This window comes from Phalacrocorax carbo, chromosome 3 (assembly GCF_963921805.1).
Source record: "Phalacrocorax carbo chromosome 3, bPhaCar2.1, whole genome shotgun sequence".
In the NCBI taxonomy this organism is placed as follows: Eukaryota; Metazoa; Chordata; class Aves; order Suliformes; family Phalacrocoracidae; genus Phalacrocorax; species Phalacrocorax carbo.
Window position 1 is genome coordinate 32,489,074 of NC_087515.1, and position 25,845 is coordinate 32,514,918.

The 25,845-nt window shown below is 41.3% G+C and overlaps 1 protein-coding gene and 4 non-coding genes across 5 annotated transcripts; all 5 read right to left on the minus strand.

Moving 5' to 3' along the window:
- Positions 1 to 1,037: 1,037 nt before the first annotated feature.
- On the minus strand, positions 1,038 to 25,803 carry WDR43 (WD repeat domain 43). The gene is made up of 18 exons (XM_064446431.1): positions 25,522 to 25,803; positions 20,774 to 20,908; positions 19,011 to 19,132; positions 13,769 to 13,889; positions 12,409 to 12,548; positions 11,820 to 11,922; positions 10,664 to 10,728; positions 10,110 to 10,281; positions 9,510 to 9,596; positions 7,572 to 7,703; positions 6,982 to 7,119; positions 6,066 to 6,152; positions 4,682 to 4,713; positions 3,796 to 3,859; positions 2,796 to 2,909; positions 2,274 to 2,343; positions 1,566 to 1,621; positions 1,038 to 1,470 (listed from the first exon to the last, which is right to left on the minus strand). The coding sequence occupies exons 1-18, from the start codon at positions 25,753 to 25,755 to the stop codon at positions 1,351 to 1,353; spliced, it is 1,992 nt and encodes a 663-aa protein (XP_064302501.1). The 5' UTR covers positions 25,756 to 25,803; the 3' UTR covers positions 1,038 to 1,350.
- On the minus strand, positions 8,642 to 8,720 carry LOC135312932 (small nucleolar RNA SNORD53/SNORD92). Its single transcript, XR_010372547.1, has one exon. It is a non-coding gene; the product is annotated as a small nucleolar RNA SNORD53/SNORD92 (small nucleolar RNA).
- On the minus strand, positions 12,204 to 12,287 carry LOC135312935 (small nucleolar RNA SNORD53/SNORD92). The gene has a single exon (XR_010372550.1). It is a non-coding gene; the product is annotated as a small nucleolar RNA SNORD53/SNORD92 (small nucleolar RNA).
- On the minus strand, positions 13,546 to 13,629 carry LOC135312934 (small nucleolar RNA SNORD53/SNORD92). Its single transcript, XR_010372549.1, has one exon. It is a non-coding gene; the product is annotated as a small nucleolar RNA SNORD53/SNORD92 (small nucleolar RNA).
- Positions 18,508 to 18,584, minus strand: LOC135312933 (small nucleolar RNA SNORD53/SNORD92). Its single transcript, XR_010372548.1, has one exon. It is a non-coding gene; the product is annotated as a small nucleolar RNA SNORD53/SNORD92 (small nucleolar RNA).
- Positions 25,804 to 25,845: the final 42 nt, after the last annotated feature.

Here is a 25,845-nt window from a genome sequence, read left to right on the forward strand (position 1 = left end):
AACCTCCAGCTCCCCAAAGACAGAACACATCCCTTCCAGCTTTGTCAGTGACATAATCCCCCACGCCTCCAGGCAGCACTGTGACCCCAACACAATCCCCAAGCAGTGGGCAAACCAACAGAGAGGACTGAAACTTATGGAGCTGAGCAACTGCTAACAATAGATGCTTTGCAGAGCACTGCAACTTTTTATGTTGGCTCCCTCCTCCACTAGAAATCTGCTATCTGCAAACAGCATTTCATCCTTCACCACCACCCTTAGCTACCTAAGGTCTCTCTCGACAAACACCACACGACAGGTATTTGGTAAAGGAGATGTATATTTATTCACTTTACAAAGAGGGTGGTATTTAGTTGCAACAGCTGCATTTATAGACAAATATATTATTGTACATTATAGTGGTGAATGGCTCAAACCTTTACCTTGTTTTGTTCTTAAAAATGTTTGCACCACTTCAGCTTCCATTAGCTGAGCAAATAGCTGTCCTTGTTCCGCCACTGAGAGATTAAAAATCTGTAATAAAGGTATAGCTGTGCGCTACGTATTCACAAGCATTCACCTTCTCATTTCCCTGTGTTACTCCCCTCTCCCCACCCAATTCAACAGTCTATCCCTCTGGGTTAGCATTATACTTATATACAGCCTCCATTAAAACAAAATTAGGAGCCAGTGATAGTTCTAACGTCCTTCTGAAGCACAAGAAAAGTCATTGATTTATACATAGAAAAATCTCGAGTTCAAATTTGTTAAAAAAGAAAAAGCCATTTTTAAGTCAGGTTGGCATTTAGATATTGCCAAGGTATGGCTAATCCAATGGGGGGGTGGGCGAAGAAGAAAAGAAATTCAGTAGAGAATTTAAATATTACAAAAATATCTTTTTTTGTCTTTTTCTGGTTTGTGGTTTTTGTTGTTTTCTTTTTTAAAAAAAATTCAGCAGGATGCCCACTTGCTATTGCTAACTGAAGCATGGAAAGAAGGTATAGACCGGTTGTCCTTGATCCTTGAATATTTGAAACAAATTCAATATAAAGCTGAACCAAGTTTACCACACAAACGGCGGTGGCAGATTTATTTCACTTGAGATACAAATGCATGCCCACATGACAGGCATAATCTGACCATGAGGTGGAAGAAATGTTTCTATAAGTAAGCACAGGGAAATAGGGCGAGAGAAGGCTGGCGTGGTTAAACATTCTGGATTCGGAAATGCACAGTGTCCCACATGTGCCCCTGCACACAGGCCGTGCATGAGTCTGCACTCCCTATATGCAAATATGGCATCTTTCAGCAAGATGATCCAGAATTCGAGTCTGGTGGCCCACATGTTTTAACTGTTATTCTTTCGTGCTGTTATTCTTCTTCGCTTTCGTTTTCTGGTTCCAAATCAGAATCACCGTTGATTTCCTTTTCAACAGTCATTTCTTGTTCATCAGATTGCTCCTCTTTTTCTTCATCTTCATCCCAGTTTTCCTGGGGAAAAAAATAAACACGAATGTTTGAACCTTTGACAGCCGTGTGATTTCTGTTACAAGCAATGGGAGAAGATCCGATCCAATTCCACTTACATCAGAGTCTTTATCTGCAATCATCTCATCATCTGAGCCTTCCTCCTCTGAGGATTCTGCAAAGAGAAAACAATTCCTCAGTCTGGAAAACAGACTTTAAAATGTCATTGTGCAAACAAAGCCCAACCCCACATGCAGCTAAGTCTCCAAACTCTGCTATTTCAATTCCAAAACTAATTCTATCTGAAGATTAGGTTGATCAACATGAATTAGGAACAAGTCACTTCCATTACGATTATACACTATGAAGTTGCAGTAGATAAAAAAGGCCAGATTGGAAGCGTGCAGGCACACACACTGACACCCGCTACCTTCACAACCTGCAGACTTAAACATAAAAGTGCCCTGACTGTACCTACCTCAGCAGAAGGGCAGGTAGTGCTAGGAATTTGAGGTTGCCAGTTAAGCAGCATACTGAACTTCCAAGTAACAGATTTTTAATTTGTGAATCAGAGTTGAGAGGGAATGAAAGGAAATAAAAGGATGGGAGGGAAGGACAGAAGGAAGGACAGACAGAAGGACGCATGGACAAACTACAAGATGCCCACATCATTAACCACTGACTTTCCTGCCATGGGCTTCCCACAAAAACCCTCTACCTGCAGACTGTACACTAACGGATAAGCAGAGGAACATGATGAACAGCCACCAAGTATCTGCAGTCACGTGAATTCAGGAGCCGAGCTACACCTAGCATATGACACCTACCATCCTCATATACCAGCTTTGCAGTCTGATTAACCTCAGGTACATCCTGAACTGATTCCGATGCTGCAACCTGAATGGAATTTGCAGATTAGCCTTAGATGCATCATATATTCCAACCTTAAATGTCAACAAAACTTGTAACAACATAAATGAGGTCCACATCAAGTTTAACACAGATTAGTTAATTTATAGCAGTGGTTTAACAGCCAAACAAGTACAAAGGACAAAGTCAAATTTTAGAATCATGTGCTCTGAAGTGGCCCAGTACCTCCCCTTTATTCCCCTTTAAAACTCTATAGGTCAGTAGACACATTTGGCAGGAAAAAGTGCGTAACATTTCCCATGAGCACAGACCAACTAGAGAGCCAATTAAGTGTGCTGACTTGAATGTTATCAGCATAGCTGTGCAGCAGCTGTATTAAGTTCCCGATGACAGGTCCCATCAGATGTAACCACAACAGGAAATTATGTCTGCAAACACTACTACTTCTACACATCCCATGTTATTTAGTTGGAACTCACCTGGGTGACAAGAATGAAGAGTCTTCCATGCAGACGGGAAAGCTTTTGCAAAGTTTTTACTCTGCTCTCCATTAACTGGTATAGCATCCCCAGCTGAGGAATAAGGTCTGGCAACTGAGACAAGGATGAAGAAAAAGGAAGCTATTGACCAACACATCCTAAATGTTTTTTTTTTAAACTACTTTTGTATGTTTGGGGCAAGCAATCCTTGCTCACATTATTCTCGATAGAAGGGAGAGCTGAGGGTTCACAGAAACCACCTGCAGCCTGATCAATTAACATTTAGCCATGTTTAGAAACATATCTACTTTCAAGACACGGCAATTCTTGTACTACTTTTCCTTTCCACAGTCACAGCCGTAAGCAGGTGTCAAAGCACTGCTTGGAAAGCTGTGTAAATGGGACCTGAATATACACAAGTGTACGAACGCAGCCTCAGCAATGCATGTAAGTTCTGACACGCAGCAATCCTATAATAAATGGGAGAAAGGACTAAGTGCCAGAATGCTTTTTTAACTGAGCAAGAGCGCTTTATCCATCACTTGTAAGGCAAGGCCAGACTTCATCCCAGAAGCTACTACTTTACTTACTAGCCTGACAACTTTGGCATACCCTTACCGTATAAATCTAGCCATGCCCAAGATAGTCTCAAGATGAGCATTACAACAGCAAAGCAAATTTAGTTCTGTAAGATTTAGCGACACAGGCTAGATTACTCTTTGACAGCGGTTTTGTTCCCTAACTCTCACAGGTGTGACATAACTTATCTTGGTTTGACTTTGGGATGACTATAATTATGTCATGAATGCCTAAGACCAACAATTTATAACCAAGGTGCAGCAATATGGCAAAAGTGCCACAAGTACAGCCCCTGTACACTATTTGGGCACTGCCATAGGTGGAGAGCAGAAGGCAGATCCCTGAAGGGAGAACATACATCAGCTTAAGCATTTAAATCTCGTTTCAGTTACACGCATTATCATTAATGCAAGATACTTACTGTGGAAAGGTAGGATGCATGCAGAGTAAAAACTGACTTCAGCCATCGAACCATTAGTGAGGCACTGGAAAATAAAAATAAATTCTGTCAGATATACTGGATGAGAAACACCCATTTCACATCCTAGATGCTAAGCAGATCCACAGGAAGTGCTCCTATTTCTTTACATAATCACATAAATTCAGATGGAAATATTACAGTTTGGATATCCAGATGAGATACCTATGTGAGTTATTTGTTAGGAAAAGAACAGACATTTAAGTGAGGGATTAAAACTAGACATATTATGGGGTCTCTGTTTCTGACGTCTTTTATGAGAGATTTCTGTGAGTAAAAGACCAAAGTATGCTACTTCTTTCTCCACCTACAATGACAGATTTTGTATTTCAAACAAACATACACATACCACAATTAAGGACACCTAGTCTTAGCAAAGCTATCGTTAAAGCAATATAACAAGATGGGCGGAGGGGGGGGGTAGCACAGGGGCAGGAAGAGCTGGTTTTGTTATTTAACGCAACACCAGATGCCTAAATATATTTTATAATTAAACCAAACAAGCTATACATCTGATAGTTATTTTATTTTACATATTCATCAGGTCCACAGCGCCGATATTCTGGGACTTCGTACACTTTCTCAGGGTTTTATGCTTATCTCAGGTATGCTTTTCCCTTTTTTAATTTCACCTCAGCCATCCTGACAAAGCTCTGTCTTCATAAAAGTTGCTCTTTGCACCCACAGTCAGGTAAGAATTTTTACCACAAGATGCTGCAGTTTAATCACAGTTACTATGGAAATCAATCCCACAGGCGGAGGGAGGGACCATATCACACACCCCATAAAATTTTCAGGTAAATTAAACTGTAGCTGAGTTTTCTCTTACCTGTATGGGTTGCCCTGCAATCTCTTCGTAAGCTAAAAGAACAAAAATAGACAGCAATAAGTAACAAACACATAATGAGTTTAAAAACCCAACATTACATCCATGTGACAGCTCTAATATGGGGGCAGAAAGACCTCCAGGCATTTGAAGCATTGCCAGGCTCCAGAATATTACATTGCTGGCTCTACCATCCTATACACAGGCTGGTAACATGCAAAAGCTGCATTTCATTGTTACAATAAAACTGGAACTCTTAACAGGCAATATATCCAGTGAAACTTAAAGCTGGCAGGAATAATTACAAGGAAATCCCTTTGTTTATATGTCTCTGTGTATCTGCTTAGTAGAGCAGCTGTTACAAGGTGGACAAGTTGGAAGAATAAGGTAATAGGATGTAAAGGCTATTTTACAGAACAGATCTCAAGCTCTGGAGAAGAGTTACATGAAGGTCTGTCCATCCATGAAGATTATATAGCCAAACACTTGCACGTAGATTCTCTGACTAAGGTTTGAGAGAAGAAATGCTGCACCTCATTAACCTAAGTCTAAGGAGGTGTCACAACACATGCTTAAAAGTCTAAACATTAAATACCAGGCCATCTACATCGTTCAGTTAAGATTAGCACAACTAAAAATTAAATCTTACTGTGGCCAGCACATTAGAATTCAAGAGATATCTAACCATGAAGTTGTGTTATAGAATGTCAGTCACATAGGAATAGCAACTAATCAACGTTCAGTTTAAACAAAGTAATGTCTAGATAAGGCTAATCATTAAAATATTTCTGTCCAAATACAGATTTTATTTAGTACCACTGAAGAAGCAGTTCAGAAGCCAGATCCCTTTTAAAATTATTACTAAGTGATGTCACAAAGCTTAAACATAGCAACTGGGCTTCTGGGTTATCTTCAAGAGGAAAGAAATTGCCCCTCAATTTCCAAATACTATCTGAACTCACCACTCTAAGTATGTATTCTATTTTTCTTTCTCTCACATGAGTATCTAGCATATTTATGCTCACATAACTTGCTCTGGCTAGCACTGCTATTTTCATATTTCAAATTATCATCCATTTTAATAGTTTAAAAGAAGATGTAATGGTAATTGGATTAAACAAGCTTTAGCTTAACCTCTTCCTTCTCTTTTTCCCACATAATCATTTAAGATAATACTACATGATCTAATGCTCTTCCTAGCTTTGACAGTGGCACTTTGTTCTTTGGTTAAGCCTCAGCCAGAGAAGATAAGAACAATTTCTGTCCTGTAAAACTACCAAACCAATTTCACTGGTACAAAGAGAGAAACATATTCTGGATTCTCCCCAGCTAGAACGCAGACCAAACGTGGCTTGTATGACAGTACAAGGAATGCAGTCTCTCCTACCTCATGCAGCAGTGGAATGACAGCATGTACAGGCATTCTGGCTACTGTGTTCTTTATTACATTTTCCTTTCTTGTGTTAAGCACTCTCTGTTAAAATGGAAAAATATGATCAGAGAGTCATTCAGTTAACATGTGTATGAGCAATGTGCACAATCAAAAATTCCCTGGCTTTAAATCTTTCTACTGCATTACCTTTGTATGCTAAGATGAGGATAATGAGTAAAAGAAGATTTACTATGAAAAGGAGTTCCATTTTTCAAGTCTACCACAATTAACGAAACAAGACACTTGATTAACCCATCTAAAACTAGCCCGCCCACCCCACATTAGAAACACAGCACCACAGGCACATTAAAGTCTCCCTTGCTGTTTTCTGTGCTTCACTTCTGTAAATAAATGCCTTTCACCAGTATCTGCGACAAGTGAGTTCTATTCAGTATTGAATTCTTAAGATTTCTTTTCCCTGCCCCAGAACTATTGTTTCCTCCTAGTCCAAGTGCAACAGTAAGCTTTTTCAAGTGAAACTGTTGTCATCAATGCATTTTTCAAACAGTGTCTACTTGGAAGCCATATACTCAGGAGACTAAGTACAGATCATGCTCCAGCTCAAGCTAAAGGGAAGATGGCTGCATTAGTAACAATGCCTGTAAAACAACTGAACTGTGACATAACAAATTTATCATAAACAGAAGCGCCTCAAAATTCATGGACTGACTCAGAAAGCAAGGTAGATAATAAAAAAAGCAATAATGCTACTATCATTTGTAATACCACTGCCTGGAGCAGCCAAATCAGCAAAAAGCAGCTGGGAGAAACAACGGGTTCTTGACTGTTCAGCCTCCCCAGCTTTCAAGAAGGCTCCCCACAAGTCTCAGTGAATAGACTGAACAGCATACAACAATCTTGTAACACTTACATTTAAGATTTCTGCATCGTTGCTTTCCAAGCCCTGAACCAAAAGTACTGCGAAGCTATCTGTTTGCGGAAGGCCACCTGGAGTTTTTACTTTGCTCACATCGATATCCAATGCCCCTAGGCGCTCTTCAATGCTTTCCTGCAGACGGTAAACAAGGGCAGTGCTGTTTTAGTGCAGTTTTTCAGAAGTATCAGCTGAAAGCAAAGTACCTAACCTACAGCACTCCTTCTGATTCTGCTGGAAAATAACACAAATTTTGCATATTCTTTTAAATGTACTGACAGAGAATAGCCTGAGAAAAGAAGATGAAGTTTCAACTGAAAAGCAGTAATATACCTTAGCACAGAGAGACAGACACAAGCATGTGACAAAGTTCTGCAGGAACATGGTGAAACTACAGGCAAGGCACACAGGACCTGAATGAGGGAAAGGTTCTGAACAGAGGGAAGTCTTCATACAAAAAGATGATATCCTTAACCTTGCTTCCACACCAAACAAAGCAAGTTCAAGTTCACCTGAAGAAGTTATAACAATGGTTTATGATTCTAGTTTCTCCATTATGGCTGCGTTTAGAAGAAGCAGCACTTTACCTCTGTGTCTCCCGGTTTCCTCTTGTTTTTCTTTTTCTGCTTTCCCGAGGATGGAGCTTTGACAGCTGTACTATGTCCTGGAATGCCAGGCACTAGAACTTTGGTGTCCGAGTTCACAACAGGAGTCTTTACCTAGTAGACAGAGATAACCACATTTCCATAAATTGTTAGTATCTTGACCTTCCTTCCAATTTACAACACTGATTTTATTCCGAGACTCTCCCGTACATGGTAAAACCAGCCTGCCACAACCCATTTTCTTGACATACATATTAGGAAGACCAATTAATAACCTCAAGCAACAGTTAGTTTTTACAATTAACTAAAGCAACAGTCTCTCTGGAATCACCTGTGAATGATTTTTCTTACAAGCTCATTCGATAACACTCATCGAACTAAGTGTTTCCATACAACAACAAGTATTTGGATGTTTGCTAGCAATAGGTATCACGTGTACCAACAGTCAGGCCCATAAACCACATGCAGATTAATTCAGCTTCCACTGGAAGGTAAGAACTGATCATGAACAGCAGCACAGTGTAACAGTACAAGGTAGTTGCTATTCACTTCAATCCCACCAATTTTCTTCCAGGGATTCCTCAGGAGCAGAACTCAGTGCTCTGAATTAGGCTATGATCAGGATGACAAACAGAGCAACCTTAGGTTATACCAAACAAGCTATGGTACCCATCTTCAAACAACACAAAGGAGATCGAATTTTAAAGGCTATATATTTAATAACCAGGTGCTCCCCTGACCCGCAGAGGCTGTAAGGGAGTACGCCGCTTCCAGAATATCAAGAATGCTAGCTGCTACTTCCAGAACACTTCTTTAACCACAGTGCTTCTGTGCAGGCCTCTTTTTGAAGGCCTGCCCAAACCCTGCTGGGTGCCCACTGAAGTGGTGCAAATATCATATACTACGGTGAGCAAAGCAACTTACATACATTGTGTGTAAAAGTCAAAGAATTTGATTTTGTGGCTCAAGAATTTCACTGTCGAACAGCAATGGTGTTAAAATACTACCCCCTTTGCTCACCATACTAATCACTGACCTTCTCCCCACAAGGCATGCTCAGACAGCCAAGAGAAATGCGTCTTCACTGGAATTCAGCGAAATGCGAAACCAAGAAGGGTATCATCACCGCATGCCATGGAGTTCCTACACCTCTCACTGCATTTCAGCTCTGCTAGGTACCGGTTACAGGACTAAGGAATCAGCACAAACTCCTGCCTGGCTGATGGAGCACCAGATCCAGCAGCTAACTTGAGGGTTAGAAAAACAGCGCTGTCTGCTCACTGCACTGATGCTGCAAGCATTACAAATTTTTAAGGCCTTGAGTATGCACACTAAGAACTTCACAGCCTGTCTCTAAACCCCCAGGGGATCCTGCATGAAAGAAAAGAGTTTCAAGTGGCCTCAGTGGAGACTATTGCCATCTAAGTGTCAGGCTCACACTCCCAGATGCCACATCCCTGCGAGCAGGCGGAACATGTGAAGGCCAGCTTGAGAAACAGCCAAAAGGACATGCCCTTTAAGGCTCCATTACATTTTATTTAGACTCTAAAACAAAGCCGCCCCAACTTCACCTCAAACCATCGGGCCAAAGAGGCTGTACAAACTGACAGACTCCTAGGGGAAGGCCTGACCTCAGGCAGAAAAGAAACCATCAGCCAGTCCTGTCTGTCAGGCAGACCCACTGAGAACAGGACTTCCTCTGAGCTACAGGAGGGTAACTGTGTGCAAGGGCAAACTAGGACACACAGCAGCCACAAAGCACACTTTACTCACACCTGCTTGAGTGCTATGGACATCTGTAGCTACCAGTTCTGAGCAGGTCCCTCCAGAAATCCAACCTCATTTTAAAAGACAGTGAATTCTACTATTTCCAGAATAAAACAAGAGGCACAACAAAATTGCATTTCACACAAAGCTCACCTTTGTTACAGCAACATCTGTTTTAAGTGACAACACTTTCTGGATATCCCTTATCAAACATATGTGGGATTCAGCGGTGTTCAAAGACTAGAAGGACAGGAACAAAACCAGTTAATATATTTGAGATTCAGCCCTGCGATTCATTACGCTACTGAAAGACGAGAACAAATTACACAGGCATAAAATAGAATTAACTTCTTTTTCCACTCTAGAACAGCAGCTGCTTCGCACATCTGCTTTTTGTTACCAGATCTCTATGCTCTCCAAAGAACCTTACACAGGTAAACTGCAACAGTATTAAAAACAGTTTCAGTGGCCTAACTCAGTAACAGCTGAAATGGCAAGAAACAGCCAGCGATAACATCAAGTTGTATTTTAATTCAAAGAATGGAAGAATAAATATAGCCTTTGGAAACAGCTCGGGGGCAACAGTCATAGCTTCCCCAGAAGGGGGAAGGAGTAAGTTTTGTCTCATCATACAATTTCAAAGAAGTAAAACATAAAAAACACCACCCCACACTCCACACCAACACCTCCAACTGAGAGCAGTATGCAGTCCATGTTACAAAATTCAAAAGCTCTTCAGTAAGCTTTACATACCACTTTCTCCATGATGGGTTGTAAGGTGTTTCCATACACAAGCAGCAGAGACTGTTTGTCTGCACAAAACGCAGCTGCTAGAATAGGGACTGGTGTTGGTGTGGAGTCCCCATCATTTCCAGGCGTTGCTATCTGGATAGTACAGTTTGATGTTAAGGGTTTTTTGCAGTAACTGAAAAAAATGGAATGAAAAAATTCCAAAAGGTTTAGCTTGAACATTTCAATATCTTGCACATCTACGCACCTTTCATTAGAATGCCCTCAGCAAACTCAGCCAGTTTACACCTTTTACAGATGGCTAAGATGACGTACAGACACACAAAATATTGGCTAAAGCAACACTTAATACCAAAGTGCAGCACAGCCCACAGCAAGTAAGTTCTCCAAAAACGTGTCCAGTAACCCAAGACAAAGAGCCACCTGGAACCTGGTTGGCAAACAGACACAAGAGCTTAAAGGAGAGCTTAAAGGCAGCAGCAGGACGAGACTGAACTTGGCCTTACAGTAATGCCAGACCTTTCCCAAAGACACCCTCAAGATGAATACTAACTTACCCATTTAAGATATGTTCAAATAAATGCAACTGCCCATCTCTGCACACAACTGCTAACTTTACAGGCTGAAAGAAGGCACAGAAAGATTTCAATTAGCTCAAAGGACAAACCTCCCGTAACTACAGGACATCAAGAAACAGCTGAATGGTTATGATTTGACTTTTTTCAGTAGCTAAACACATTAAAGATATAACTAAATCCATAAGGGAGATCAAAGACACTCAAGAATATTTAGTGCAACTATTAGGAGACAAAAAGATAACTCCTAACTGTACTTTACTGTATCACTACTAATATATCCAAATTTGAACAGTTTGGACAGTAGTAGACATATGTGATTGTAGCAGCCATGTTCCAAAAATATGGTACCAACATGTCTAGAGGCATAGGTCTACAAAGGCACTGACATTGTAAATACACTTGGAGGCAAGAAATTGAGATGAGTGCTCTGAGCAATTAAACAACAGGTGTACATTACAGAATACTCTTATCCCCAATACATGCAGTAAGAGGGCACAATTTGAAACATTAGAAAATTCAGCATGAAATACTGTTCTTAGAAAGGAATCTAAAAGCAGCAGGAGAAAATTGTTTTAAATAATTACTAAAACAGTTTGTGAACATGTTTCACATGCAGATGCAGACATTTTTCATAAGACAACTACTTTGAAAGACTTGTACTTTCTGAAACTGAGAGACTTGGAGAATGATGCTGCTACTTTAACTCATTAACGGCTAGTTAATTCCAAATGCAGCTACACCGCCAAAGCCACCTGAGATCAGAAAAAACAGAAACATACCCAAACTGCGTTTTTAGAAATTTTTTGTGGTTTTTTTTTTAATGCCAAGTTCTAACAACCATTTTGAGTACTAATTTGTTCTAAATAGGAAACAACTGACATTTCTGCCATCACAAGCAAAATTTCTGAAGAAAACGCTGAATTTGCACTTAACAGCTTTGAAGATTATTATTTCAAATCATCAGCTTTATAAACGCACCTGTAATACATATCCTTACACCCGTGAACTGGCATTCAGATCTCAATTCTGCATAACAGAAGCCAAATACAAGTTTCTTTCTTTACACCTTTAAAAGGAAACTGGTATGACAACTGAAAATTCTTGTGCATATTTGGTTACAAACTATTGGTCCTACCTCTTCTTTGACTTCTGATACAGTCAGGTCAATAAAAGTTGGTTCATCTGTTACTGTGAAAGACATCACGGCATTCTTTTCTTTCCTATCTGATCTGATCTGCCTGGAACACACAAACAGTACACTATACCATAGCACAAACAGCACCCTTGGCACATGAAAAGCATTATAAAGCCCATAAATCATCAGCAACCGTGGTAGTGTCTACCCCACCCAAAAATACTCATGCTCTAATTTCACCTTTCAGCTTAGAAATTCCAAGTACAAAGTAACTCCCAATTTGTCAAAAAATTTGAGCATAAACATGCAAGTACCAAGAACAAGGAAGCCTGTTACACAGTATGTTCTTGGCATACATTAGCGATTCAAACGGCAACTGGAAGTATGCTCAGACACAGCCAAGGAAATTCACATCTTCATTCAATAATCAGTGAGTTGAAAGCACCATTTAAGAGATCATCACTGCATTTCTCCAGTGCCCCCCTCTGCTTAACCTTCTGTTTAATCACAGAAGTTCAGAACATACTCCTTGAGTCTATCCTCAATACTGATCATAATCAAAGTCACAAATTATGTAAGACTTACATACCATACACTCAGTAATCGGTCATGTATAGCTCCAGACAAGAAATAAAGCCCTGTAATTCCATCAAAGGGCTTATTTTCATTCATAGGTTTCACTGTAGTAAACATTAATGATGACACTGATGTAGCATGGCCTGTGAAATGCTAAAAGAAAAAATACAAATCTTTCAACAATTGCCATAAGCAGTCGTATGGCAAAAATTAAAACATTACTTCACAAAGAACATTAGGAAAGATTCAAGTGTTACTAAACAAACAAGGACATTTCAGTGATTATTTTTTTTAACCAGTGATCAGCTTCCTTGCATTCCTGTATTTCAATAAAATTTTTTCTGAGCCTCCAGATATTTATCAGAATTTTAAAAGTTAAATGGGGAATCAAAGACAAACTCACTGGGACTAAGTCCATGCAAAATAAACCACCTTCACCTGTACTGCTGTTACTGTCAGAAAGCGTATTTTTGGGGTTTTTTCCCCACACACAATTTTAAACATCGACTTTTACAATAAAACTAGATTCCTAGTTTCATTCTCAACTGTAAGAGGAATGCACAGGTCTGCTGACACACTAAGGCTGCTCAACCCCACCTCCCCAGAAAAAAAATTAAAAAAAAACCCCGAAACACCAAAACAGTACTTCAATCTACTTCCATAAATAGCAGTTTTGGTCATCATAGGATGCAGACATACATGGTAGGAGCACGTGCCAGCAAGTCCACAGTAACAGCACATGTGTACACACTTACCTGACAGCAAGTACCAGGAGGTTCAGAGACTAGCTGCATCCTATCTGTTAACATGCAAGAGCACATGACTGCATTTACAGAAGAGCTAAAACATGGTAATTTGCTCATGTCTGAGCCCTGCTCAGGGAACAATGAGGGTTTTGCCCCTATGCCTTCCAACTGTTTCAGCAACAAAACCAGTAATGCCACCAGTTACACAAAGTTTAGCAAAGAAACCTGAAACTTTAAGGAGGGACTCATGAAAAAAGTCAGGGAGCTCACGCACAAAGCCATGCCAGCAGTAACTAACACCATGGTGAACTGAGCTCTCCTGCTAGAAGGGTATCAGAAAGGGACTCACTGAAAAAGAACAGCATCCATCTTCTGCTACAGGCTTGAGAGAGGGTGCTGGTAGCATGCTCAGACACAGCCAAGGAATTTAATGTCCTCATTCAACTCTCAGCAAGTTGAAACCACAGTTGCGTGTATCATCATGGCAACAGCTTCCAGCAATCCCAAAACTGCCAACTGTCTCCTCACACCCAATAAATTTTTCAGATGTCCTATCAGGAAACACTAGATACATAATGTCACCAATCAAGGACTTTTTTTTTCACGTCGTTTAGCGAAGTTACTTACTTTGTAGACTTCTTTGGTCTCCAGGTCCCACAGTTTTATAGTTCTACCGGCTGACAGCAGCATTTTCCCATCTGGACTGATGCATAGAGAGGTGACACTGCTATTGTCACCTTTCCACTTGCTAGAATTTGGAAGAAGGGTTTTTGTACAAAGGGAGAAAGATGAAGGTAGAAAAAACAATATTAATTAGCATAATCTCAAAATCTACATCATGGCAAATTTACAGCAAAATTTAAAAACAATTTAAGTAGCCAAAGATGAGGTCAAAGCTCTTCTGTTTCTGCTCCTCTCCTTCAAACTAGTTTACACAAAATACAGCAACTCAAAAATGTAAAGCTATTTAATACTGAATAACTGTTGACACTTCTTTAATACTTCCCTATTCTATTATGAATACCTCTCTCAAAGTTCTCTATTACTCCAAACAGGGTAAGAGGAATCATACCAAGACTTCTCTTTGCACCATAATCCAAAAACCTTACACCAACCCATTCAGCCTTCTGGAGACTAAAATTTGGAGTTTCAATGCCCATTCAGTTCCTGGCCTTCCTCCCAAGTCTGTCAATGACACTGACAATAATAAACTTCGCCTTAAAGGTCTATGGTTCAAAGCACTATTTAATAAATTTTAAAAAGTGCTGTCACAAGAAGCTTGTATCTGCTTTGAAGGAGTCTGATTACTACAGGTTTCTCACAGGACAAAATTGCAAGGAGAGCATTAACACAAACCCTTTACAGATAGGAAGTACCCTGCAACCCACCACATTCTGACTGTAAACAACTGCTCTGGCAATGCCTCCAAATAACTTTCACGTGCCCAAGGAGCACTTCTGTCTTCCAACAGAGCTCATTTACTGTATCAGTTTTCCTATTTCATAGAAGCTGAAAGTTTTACTGCCTACAAACTCGACAAACAACATTACACCTTACGGAGAGTATGACAAGATTCTGTGTTCTCTTCCAAAGAGAAGGTCAGGACTAAGAATTTCAAACTCTTTAAAAATACTTTTTTGGGTCTACATTACTAAATGTACTAAAGAGACTAGCCTAAACTAGACTGCAGAATATAAATCCAGCAAAAACCCATTAGTTTTTACTTTGGATACTCTTCACAGGAAAGAATTTTAAACAGGATATCATGAAGCAAGAAGCTGCCTAAGATGTACAGAACACCTCTAAGTATTCAGAGTATTTAAGATATGAAAAAGCTACAACCAGAGAAACAAGAAGTCATCCAGAATGTTTCATACTACCTCTCTCCAATACCTTGTCTTGCCTCTTCAGAAACTTTCTTCCCCAACTGCTTGTCCCTCTGCCAGAGGTTTCAATGTGTGCTGCACAGACTTCCTGAAGTGGTTCTATGGACTACTTCTACAGTAATTAAGAAAGTGAAGCCTAAACCCATGTGGTTTCAATTCCCTATCTAGCAGTCCATACTTCTATGGGAAAATTCCTAGAAGCCTGCAAATCAGAAGTAGTACTTCTCTACCCCAGGAGCAACCATCCTAAATTCTCTCTGGGATACGCAAGGATTTATTTCCAGGTCCTGATAAGTGTTAAAGAATGCAGGCAATCTCACATGTACATTGGGCATGAGCAATTATTTTAGATAATTTGTTGCTTCTAATCTATTCAATTTAGGTAAAATTTTAGGGAATTCATTTATCCTACTCTTTCCAATGTCATTTATCTTAGGTATGACTCATAATATCACCAGAGAAAATTTTCAACTAAAAAGCATGATATTATATTGCTGGTGTAATGTATACACTTCAGGAGTGATTTTTTTCTTGTTCAAAATTAAACAATACAATGCATCTAATTACCTTTTATAATCACAGCCCCCCAAAAAGTGGTGGTATGGGATGGAGCAGAGGGAACACCCAAGAAAAAGCACAACAAGAAAAATTCTCACATTTCCCAAGAAAGCAGCATGAGTGGGACCCACCTCAAGTACCTGTACATGAACACACACGCTATCACAGAGAAAAAGTGGGATAGTTCGCAGGACAGGAGCGCTGCAATAAATGCACCTTTAGGAAGACACTTCAGCAAGGACACACCAGGAAGGCAAAAAGGAGAGAGGTTTCTCCACATAAAAGGGCAGCATGAATGCACGGAGCTTTCCTCTGAAACAGGCAAAGGGCCAGTAGAAACCTTACAGGTAAGTTATGAGGAGAGACCAACAAGGGTGGTATGGTAGGCATCTGCTACAGATCGTCCAATTTAAAAAGAAATAGATAAATCCTGCTAATCTCATGCCCTGGTTCTTCTAAGGGACTTTAACCACCCCAGCGACTGCTGGAAGGGCAGCATTAGAGGGCTCAAGTAGACCCAGAGATTGCTGGCAAGTGCTGATGACCTTTTCTTCCTGCAAGTGATTTACAAGCAGATTACAAAAGATGCTTTACTGCACCAGCTACTGCAAGAAAAAGAAAAAAAAAAGAACTGGTAAGGGACGTGATGGTTGATAACAACCTCGAACTATAGCAGCCACAAGACAATGAATTTAAAGACCCTAGGAAAAATGAGCAAGATAAACAGCAGAATGACAACCCTGGACTTCAGAAGCACAGACTGCAACTTATTCAAAGAAACTGATTGACAGGATCCCACTGGAGGCTGTCCTGAAGGGCAAAGGGGCCCAGGAAAGCTGGTTGCTCTTCCAAGAGAACCTCCTCAAAGCAAAAGAATGGTCCATTCCAATGAGCAGAAAATCACCAGGTCCTGCAGAAGGCTGACTTAGCCAAGTGGGTAACTTCTGACTCAACTCAAAAACACAAAAAAGAAGTATAGAGGAGGTGAAAGTAGGACAGGCTACAGAAAGGAATATAAAAATATTGTCCAGGCATGCAGGGACAGAATTAGGCAAAGCTCAGCTGCTGTTCAAACCAGCAAGAAATACAAAGGCCAACGAAAGGACACGTACAGACAGCACATCAGCAACAGTCAGAGGATGACTGAGGAAAGTGTGTGGGCCTGCTGCAGAATGGTGTAGGGACCCATTCAGTACATAGAAAAGGGCAAAGCACTGAAGATCGAAGTCCCTCAGGCCTCCCATGTTCCCAAACTTAGAGGCAGAGTCAGAAGGAGCAAAGCACTCCCCATAGTAAAGGGAGATCGAATTAGGAATTACAACAGCAAATACAACACATGCAACTCCTTAAGACTGAATGGGATGCATCCAGAAGGGCTGAGGTCAGTGTAATTGTAAGACCACACTACCATTTTGAATGGCCATGCAGCTCAGGATGAATTTCCCATAAGGTGGGGGGGGGGAGGGGGGGAGGGGGGGAGGGGGGGAAAGAGAGAGACACACACACACACAAGAGAGAGGCACAAGAAGGAGAATCCAGGGAACAAAAGGGAAGGTTATACAACAAATCTACCTGGAAGCCATTTCCAGGCACACAAAGGTCAAAAATGTGACTGGGAACAGCCAGCATAGATTTACAAATGGCAATTCGCACCTAACCAACCTGACTGCCTTCTTAATGGGTCAACTGTCTTGGTGGATGAAAGGAGAGCCATACATGCCGTTTAACCTGACTTTAGCAATGCTTTTGACAACGTCACACATTAAGTATCCTTGCAGACAAACTGATGTAGACTGAATGGATGGACTCTAAGAAGGGGTAAGAACTGGCTGGATCACTGAGCTCCAACAGTTGTGATCACTGGTATGAAGTCCAGCTGGCAGCCAGTTACAGGTGTCGCTCCATATCCCTACTGAGATAAGGATATCTCAATACTATTTAACATCTTCAGTAATTGCCCAGGCCTTCATTAATGACCTCAAAACTGGACAGAATGCAAGAATGTAACAAGTTCACATCCAGTACCAAATTAGGGAGAAGAGTCGATACGCTGGAAGGCAAGGCCGCTATTCAGGGACATCTCAACAGGCTTGAGAAACAGGCTGTCAGAATCTCAAAGCTCAAACAAAAACATGAAGTCCTGCAAGTGGGACAGAAAAATCCCAGTACATGCTGGGGCAAGTGGCTAGAAAACAGCTTTACAGAAAAGGAGCTTGCAGTCCTCATAGCTAAGTTGAATAAGACTGAGTCCTTGTGGCAACGAGGTCAACTGCATACTGATTTGCCTTAGCCAGACTGTGGCCAAGAGGGCAAGGAAAGTGATTCCTCTCCTGTGTGCAATACTTTTGAAACTGCATCTGAGCACTAGGTCCTGTTTGGGACAGGACAAGAAAGTCACTGACACAGTGGAATAAATCCAGTGGAGGGCCACGAAGAAGGCTTAGGGACTAGAGCACAATATAAGAAGAAAAGGTGAGAAGGGAACTGGGCGTGTTCAATACTAAGAAGAGAAGGCTAAAGGGAGATTCTACGGCCATCTTCTGCTACTTTACGTCAGGGTCTCAACACAACGTAGAGGATGCATCTCCTTTCTAGGGAAAACAAAGAGGTTACTGATGATGGGCTGTCTAGAGCGCCCACTCCATCTTTAACAAAACTGGTAGAGCTGCAGTAAGAATGACACGGTGGTGGGAAATGCTACAAAAAAGAAACAACAGCATAAAAGAAGGGTCAAAGTGCTGTCATTCACTAGTCTTTTACTGAAGTAAGATAACCAGGATCGTTAACAGAAATCTTGGTTTCTTCTTTTAAGTTTAAAAACAGTTTGGCTTTATTACAAAAGAAACTAAATGCTTATACTAGACATCTTGTTACCCTGCACTAAGCTGTGTTTTGCTCAATGGTACTTTAAATGGCAGCAGCCTGCTCAGACAGCCAAGTGGAACTGTCCACACCACACATCAGTAGTGAGCGAAACCAACTGGGTATCATCACAGCAAGGCCCGCTGAGCAAAGCCAGGTGCATGTAACAAATTTAACTGGGGTGAGGCGTTCCAATATCTGCTCCCCCATATTTCCAAGGATATCTTCTGGAATTCAGATTTTTCGGCATCACAAATGTGACTAGAAGCCCATGTCCCACTAAAAGTTAGCATGGAGGGACCCAAATCCCTCTCAGCAGTTACTCATTTCATCTAGTCTTTCCAATATATACAGAGGAAGAAACACAGCTGTGAGAGTTACTCTTTCACCCCTTAATAAAACCACTTCCAATATCAGAAAAGTAACAGCCAATTTTGTATGGTGGGCATGAAGCCTGGAGAGCAGAGTGCATCATTTCCAACAGGCCCTCACTAAAACCTGTGAAGGAGGAAATACACAAATGCAAGTGTGAACAAATCTGACCAAAAACCAGCATCACTTACCACTTTACTTTGCAGGTCTGTGCGTTCCATTCCACAATGTGTTTGTCCTCTGAACAGCTATACAAGCAGGAGTTGTCCTGATGCCATCTCACGCAGTTTACTCTACTGTCATGACCACCGTCCTGCAAAAGGTAAAAGAGGGTCAACTCATTAATAAATGAGGAAATTTTGACTACTGAGACTTCCCCACACCAATAATGTGAACAAGTGGCTCTTTCAAGAACTAAATTCAAATCACTGGCAACTTGAAGAGAGGGTGTGGTTTTAAAGACCGATATACATATACAGTTATACACGTTAAAGATATTTCATGTTTTGGTATATACACATAAGTATTTGAATTAATTCTTGTTCTAGCACCTCTGGGTTAACAAAAAAATTGTCCTGCCCACTATTTTTATACACACTGCCAAACAAGGCTGTCTAATAGAATGGAATTTGCTCAAAAGAAAAGCTAGCACAGATATCCGGCCGATAGTCATCTAAGTGCCTGCCTGCTTAAGTACATCCAGAGACGAGTATCCTTCCCTTTGTACTCAGCATACAAGAGTAAGCTATCATCAGATCAGAAGACCCTACAAAGGGTCATCATTCACCTCCCTGAACCACCAAAATCTCTCCAGCCTATACACACACTTCAATAATTTTTGAAAATACTTCTGAAGTTTATAAAATTTCACTACTTGAATTGGCACCAGCTCAGACTACTCCCAAAAGTGTCACTGCAGTGTCACTGCAAATCAGCTTTCAGCAAGACAAAATACATTACAGCAAGATATTCTGTTTAGTAAGAACAGCTAAAAGTTATGGCTTTTATTCTAGCAGGAATAATCTTTTAATTGAACCTATCTGTTAAAAAAAAAAAGTACTCACCAAGTAACATCTGCTATCCTGCTCCTATAGAAGAGCAACCGGTGTTTTTCAAACTGACTGAAACTGTAAAGTTTAACCTGAAGTTCTTTCATTTTGTTCATAGTTTTCAGGCAGAAATACAGCTTTTCCATAAAACAGAGTTTATATTTGTTAGCTAGTGACACATGATTTTAAGAAGTCATTGCTTGTTCTTCATTTGTGAACACTGATCACCTACACACAACTAAGTTTAGAAGCAAAAGCATGCCCAAGTGTCTCAAAGTGTTGCATAGAGTCATTCACAGATTTATTTTGCTTGTTACGCAACCCAAGACTAAACCCAAGGTACTCAGCAGTAACAGGGAAGGTATCAATAAGATGGGCAAACTTTGAAAATCAGCTTTATCTCAGTTGAGAAAGATCACGTACTGAGAGGGCTCAAAAGCTGCCACAAGGGAGGTAAATTTGCATCTGTACAGAAACGTCCATCAACAGGACACCTTCCCAAGAGTCAATGAGTCCTTCAATCCTGCCCTCCTCTCCCACAGTACTGTGCAGGAACTGAGGGTACAACACCCCCATGGAGGACCCAACTCCCCAGTTAGGCATTTCATTATTACTGTTATTTTAAATGCAAAGTAACAAATCCATGCACAATGCTAAGATACTGAATTAACATTGAAACATACAGTGTACATACTGCCAATGACAGAAAAAGCACCACTTGAAGATTCCTAAGCACCTGAATTACTGTACCTCTATTCATATATGCAGCTACTAAGGAAAAAAAAGAAAGTATCTGAATAATTAGTTTATTCCATTTTTGAGTAGCAGAAAGAACAGCATAAACCGACTGAAACCATCAGTATTTGGTAGGATGTGATGGATGTGATGAAGGGTATATTACTTACTAGCTTGCTCTGTAATTCTCCTTTTACTGTGCTGTACAACAAAATGCTACCAACTGCTGTACCAATAGCCAGGATATCTAACTGCTTGTCCACTTCTGCAACTTCAGACTTCCGTTTTTTCCTCTGCGGGCCATCCTGGAAAAATCAAAAAGAGAAAACTTGAAATTAATTAGTCTGACCAGCTACTCTAAGTGTTAATGGAGAGGGGAAAAAGACTTCTAGAAGTTTCAAGACCCAGTCAGCCAGCACAAACTCTGCTAAGACACAAAATGAAGACACTGAAGTGCACAGCAACCTAGAGACTCATCTTGTACATGGAGGTACAAGGTAACAAAGTTGCTATGAGTCACTTGGAAACATGGTAGAGGCCATTTTGCTAGCCTAGCAACCACATCCATGAGGGAAAAACACCACATTTAAGTTTTTCACAGAGTTTGTGTTCCAGAGGCAGAGGTAAAGATTAACACCATCAGAATGCTTCATCCACAAAATGGAAACGTTTGATCAAGAATGACCAGTTTATTTTTTCTCAAAAGCTATTCAGAAGTCTTGCAAATATTAAGTATTCGCAATGCCTCTTAAGAAAGTGCTACCCCACTCAGCAGAGGGAAGCAACCAGGACTCAAAGTTAGTGTTCTGCCCAAGTCCTGGCATCGGTACCCGAGGACCTCCTATGATCAGGCAATTTTTAAGTCTTCACCCTCTTGCTTTGCAAGTGCTACCAACCACTTCAAGGAGAGATTTCACTTCATCTTTCTTAACCAAACACAGGTGAACACAGCACATCACTGGGAAGGGGAAAAGGATAAAACAGGCTCTTGAGCATATGAAACTAAAATAAAGAAGGCAGAAACTACTCCTTTTATTCTCACTGGGTTAATCCTACATAACTACTCACACACACACAAAAAGAAAAAAACTGTTCAAGGATTTCAGAATTAAAAAAACATCCCTAATGCTACTGTTTAGTTTTTTAATTGAACTTTGGTAAGTCTCCTTACACTCATTATGTCACAGCAAAGCATTCTCTCCCATTTAAAAAAAAAATTATACACAAGCTAATGCTTCCTCTACACAACAGATATATTTGCACTGATGAACAGCCAGAAGAAGCCAAAGGAGACTGAGAGAATGTGAACAATCAGCTCTGTGCAAGACCCACGTCGTATAGCTAATCTGTCATACAACAGATATCGCACAACGAACATGTAATTTTTACTCGGGCCCAGAGATACAATGACAGTCAGGATTTGGGAGCTTTCACCACAACTGAGATTTAAAAGTTTAACAGAGCAGGATAAATGCTTCGGTTCTTCGAAGCAGGACTTTCTTTTCCTCTGTATTTAACACAGACAACACCTCATGCAAGGAAAAGTGTTTTGGTTTAGGCCAATAAATACCAAAGTGTTATACAGATACTTTTACATCAAAAGCAGTCTCTTGAGAAAAGAGATTACATTGGGGTTTTTTGCAAGCATTTGTTTAGGCTTCGTCTTTCCTGGGAAAGAAAATCATTTATAAAATATTATGAAAACATAGGTGCTGAGAAACCACCACAGTCACAAAGCACAACCAAGCATACCAATCAGGTTTTAAGACAATATATGAAAAAAGACTCAAATAAGTTTTTAGCAGCAATACCAAGAATGCCATCTTGAAACTGCTGCCTGACGTGCCAAGACAAGGGCAACGTAGCCTGTGGAGACACAAGTACAGTTTATGTGTTTTCTGGTACTTGTAGATCTCTAGGTAGTTTTACTAATTACCAAAAAAAAAAACCCACTCCAAAGCAAAACCACAAATAAGAACAGCTTTTATTCTCTTCCCTTGCATAAATCTTTTAACTGAAATTTGTCCACCCTCCATTGCAGTTTGTTATGACCAATTTCCCTCTGAACAACCCAAAGGTACAACAAAATTCCCACTAAAGTCTACAGTTATTTTCCAGTGTCAAGAATAAAACTAGAGGCAGTGAAGGTTTTTCCAATTATTTTTTTCCTCAGGTATTTCTTTACTGACCACCCTTTATCAGCATTATTAGTGGGGCATTCTGTCAGAAATTTTTGCATGAAAGAAATGCCAGCGGAAAATTAAGACACCTATTAATGTTGGAGATAATATTTGACAAAAAACACTCTGAGAAATAAAAAAAGTTGAAAATTTTTTTAAAAATCAAACTGCTCTACCCTGCATTAGCTTCATACATAGACAGACTGCCAGCTGCAGTAGAGATCCATGTGGGGTCAGGGTCTTAAATATAAGAGGACCCCATTTTCCTGGATGGGGTAGGATAGGACATGGCACCTGAACTACACCAAGTATCAGTTTCCTTCTGATTTTTTTTTCAGACTCAAGCTTATTTAGAAATCATTCAACTTCGCCTGAAAAGGCACAGTGTTTTAATTAGTAGACATGGTTAAAGTTATTTGTAAAGGGACTGTGTGCATATTTTTCCATAATGTTCTTACTTGAGTAGGTCAGCCACTGAGACCTTTTTTTTTAAACTAGAAATCCGATCTCTGCTGCTCACATGTGAAGTAAAGCACTTAAAACACCAAAATGGGGGGAAGCCTAAAGAGTTTTAAGAGTTGAAGATGACAAAGCAGTTGGAGCTTATTAGGAAGAAAGTAGAAGAAGGTATTTTGAAAGTGAGTGGTCCACATACTCTTGCAGAAGGCACCACTTCATGGAGCAGACGATGGCAGTAGGCATCGGCAACGCAAAAGCACATGTGCAGGGAACATCCCAACAAGCCACCGCTGCATCAGCAATTCCAGGGCCTGCAGTTCAAAACTGAATTTCTAATATTCCCCTGTAACACGTGGCCTTTGTTAACATGGCAGCAGCCCAAAACATACTTAGTTTAGGTGTGACTTGGACAAACACCATTTATAGATATCTACTGGCACAGTTTTACTCCTGAACACCAGATACTGGTACTACCCAGACAGATGTCAATTCTCCAGAAAAAAAAAAAAGGAGAAAAAAGACTAAACGTGAGAAAAAACACATTCAATAAAATATATTTGGCAGAACCATCACAGCTTTAGTTCTTCAGTTCAGGCTAGCGACAAACCAATGAATTATAGACGTTCATGGCATAATTATGCTAAGAAACGGTATGTTTTCCAGCTCCACTTGAAAACGTACCAACTTTCAAGCAGCGGACAGCGTTCAAACTACTGGAATAATTAGACAGCACTGAAAGTTAGCCAAATGCCATCTGATTAAGCCCATATTCTGTACAACCCTAAAACAGGTTAAACTGGAGCATCTGTGGGGTTTAGGGGCAGGTCTCTAGAAAAGGGCTAGTTTTTAAAAGCCACTCAGAAACCTCCTGTGCGTGACTTATGGCACCACAGCAGTGCACTGTTAGTTTAAGTTTTATTTCACACAGGATAGATTAACCCCATTTTCACATACAAGTTGAAGAGTGAAGAAGAACCTACACAGCCCTGCAATTAATGCATGTATCCTTTTTTCTTCAAAGTTATGTGACAAATGAACAGGTTAAGGTCAATCTAAAAGTAACCCTTTCTACTGCATTCTCCAAATATTCTGAGAGTTTTCAAAGTTCAGAGACTAAGTTGCTCAACTGAGAAAAATAAGACAATACCATCTTCCTTTATATTGGCAACCTGTGTGTTAAGCATTTTGAAATACGTCTTACAGTATTTCAAATAAACTGTTAATATATCAAAAGGAATTCTAAAAAGCCCTCCCTAATTCTTATCATAAAGGGGGTGGATTTCACACACTTCATCCAAGAGATACTTTTTTTTTTTTTCCAGAAAACGGCATGTTGTAGCTAAAAAAACCAGGATTACTTCAACAAAAAGAGGATGAAAAAGTACCTTACTGTACATACTCCAGTTATTTTCAGGCCGAATGCACACCTGAGATGAAGTTAAATAAAACAAATTCAAGGTGGAGAACATCCGAGCCCTCTGATGCGTGCTCTGAATGAAGTTAGCGAATACCTTCTCGTAGGATTCCTGAGCTCGGGAAGATGCATCACGGACAGCATAGCAGCTTGCATGGAAATACTTCCAAGGGTAAGGAAGCGTGGAGAGATACTGCCTTTACTGGAAAGTGAACTGTACGTAAGCTAAGTGGACACGCAGCAGCCGACCTGCTCTGTGGCATCACCTTTTCGATTGAGGTGGGATGTGCCATGAAGTAACATACCTTGCTCCTTCAAGGAAGGCTTCTTCCACGCAGATGATACGAAAGACAAATTATTTTACACAGTCAGTGCTTCTGCTGATAACCCCATTTTTTGTTTTAAAAAAAAAAAAAATTAAAAGTCTCCACTGTTGCTTCCCCCACCAACACGTGAAATTTGCCTCATAAAAAGCAATCCTGCGATCCTCCTCTGACGGGAGAAGATTCCCCCCACACTCCCACCCCGTGGAACTTCACGCGTGGACATGCCCCAAGCACGGCGGGGGGGGTGGGGAGGGGGGGGTGCAACGCCGTAGCGGAACCCCGCGGAGCTCCGTTCCCCCCCGGGGCACCCTCAGCCCGCTCCCCTCTCCGGCACGAGCGCATCCGCTCCCCCGAGCCCGCCCGGACACGCCGACCCCCGCCACATGGCGCCGGGAGGGCGGGGTGAAGGCGAGCGGGCCTCGGCCACGCGTCGGGGCTGCTTGGGTCGCCGCCGTCCCCATCCCACCGCTTCCTTCTCCCCGCGGTGTCCGTCCCCCCCTCACACCGCCCCGCTCCCTCCCCTCACACGCTGCCCGTACCTTGCTGGGGGGCGGGCGTCCCCCCGGCGGGGCCCAGGCCAGGCAGGTACAGGCAGCGCTGAGGTGGGCGGAGGGCACGTACTCCTGCTGCAAACGGCTGTTCGTCGTCTCCCACACCCGCAGCCGCCCATCCGAACCGGAGATGGCGAAGAAACGACGGTCTCGGGGTGAGAAAGCGCAAACGGCCCGCGCCGCCGCCGCCGTCTCCTCCCCGCCACACGCTGCCGCCGCCATGACGCTCCTCGCCCGACCCTCACAGCGCCGGCGCAGCCGACAGCCTCGTGCTCGCCCCGCGCGCACGGCGCCGCGCGCGCCCCGATGACG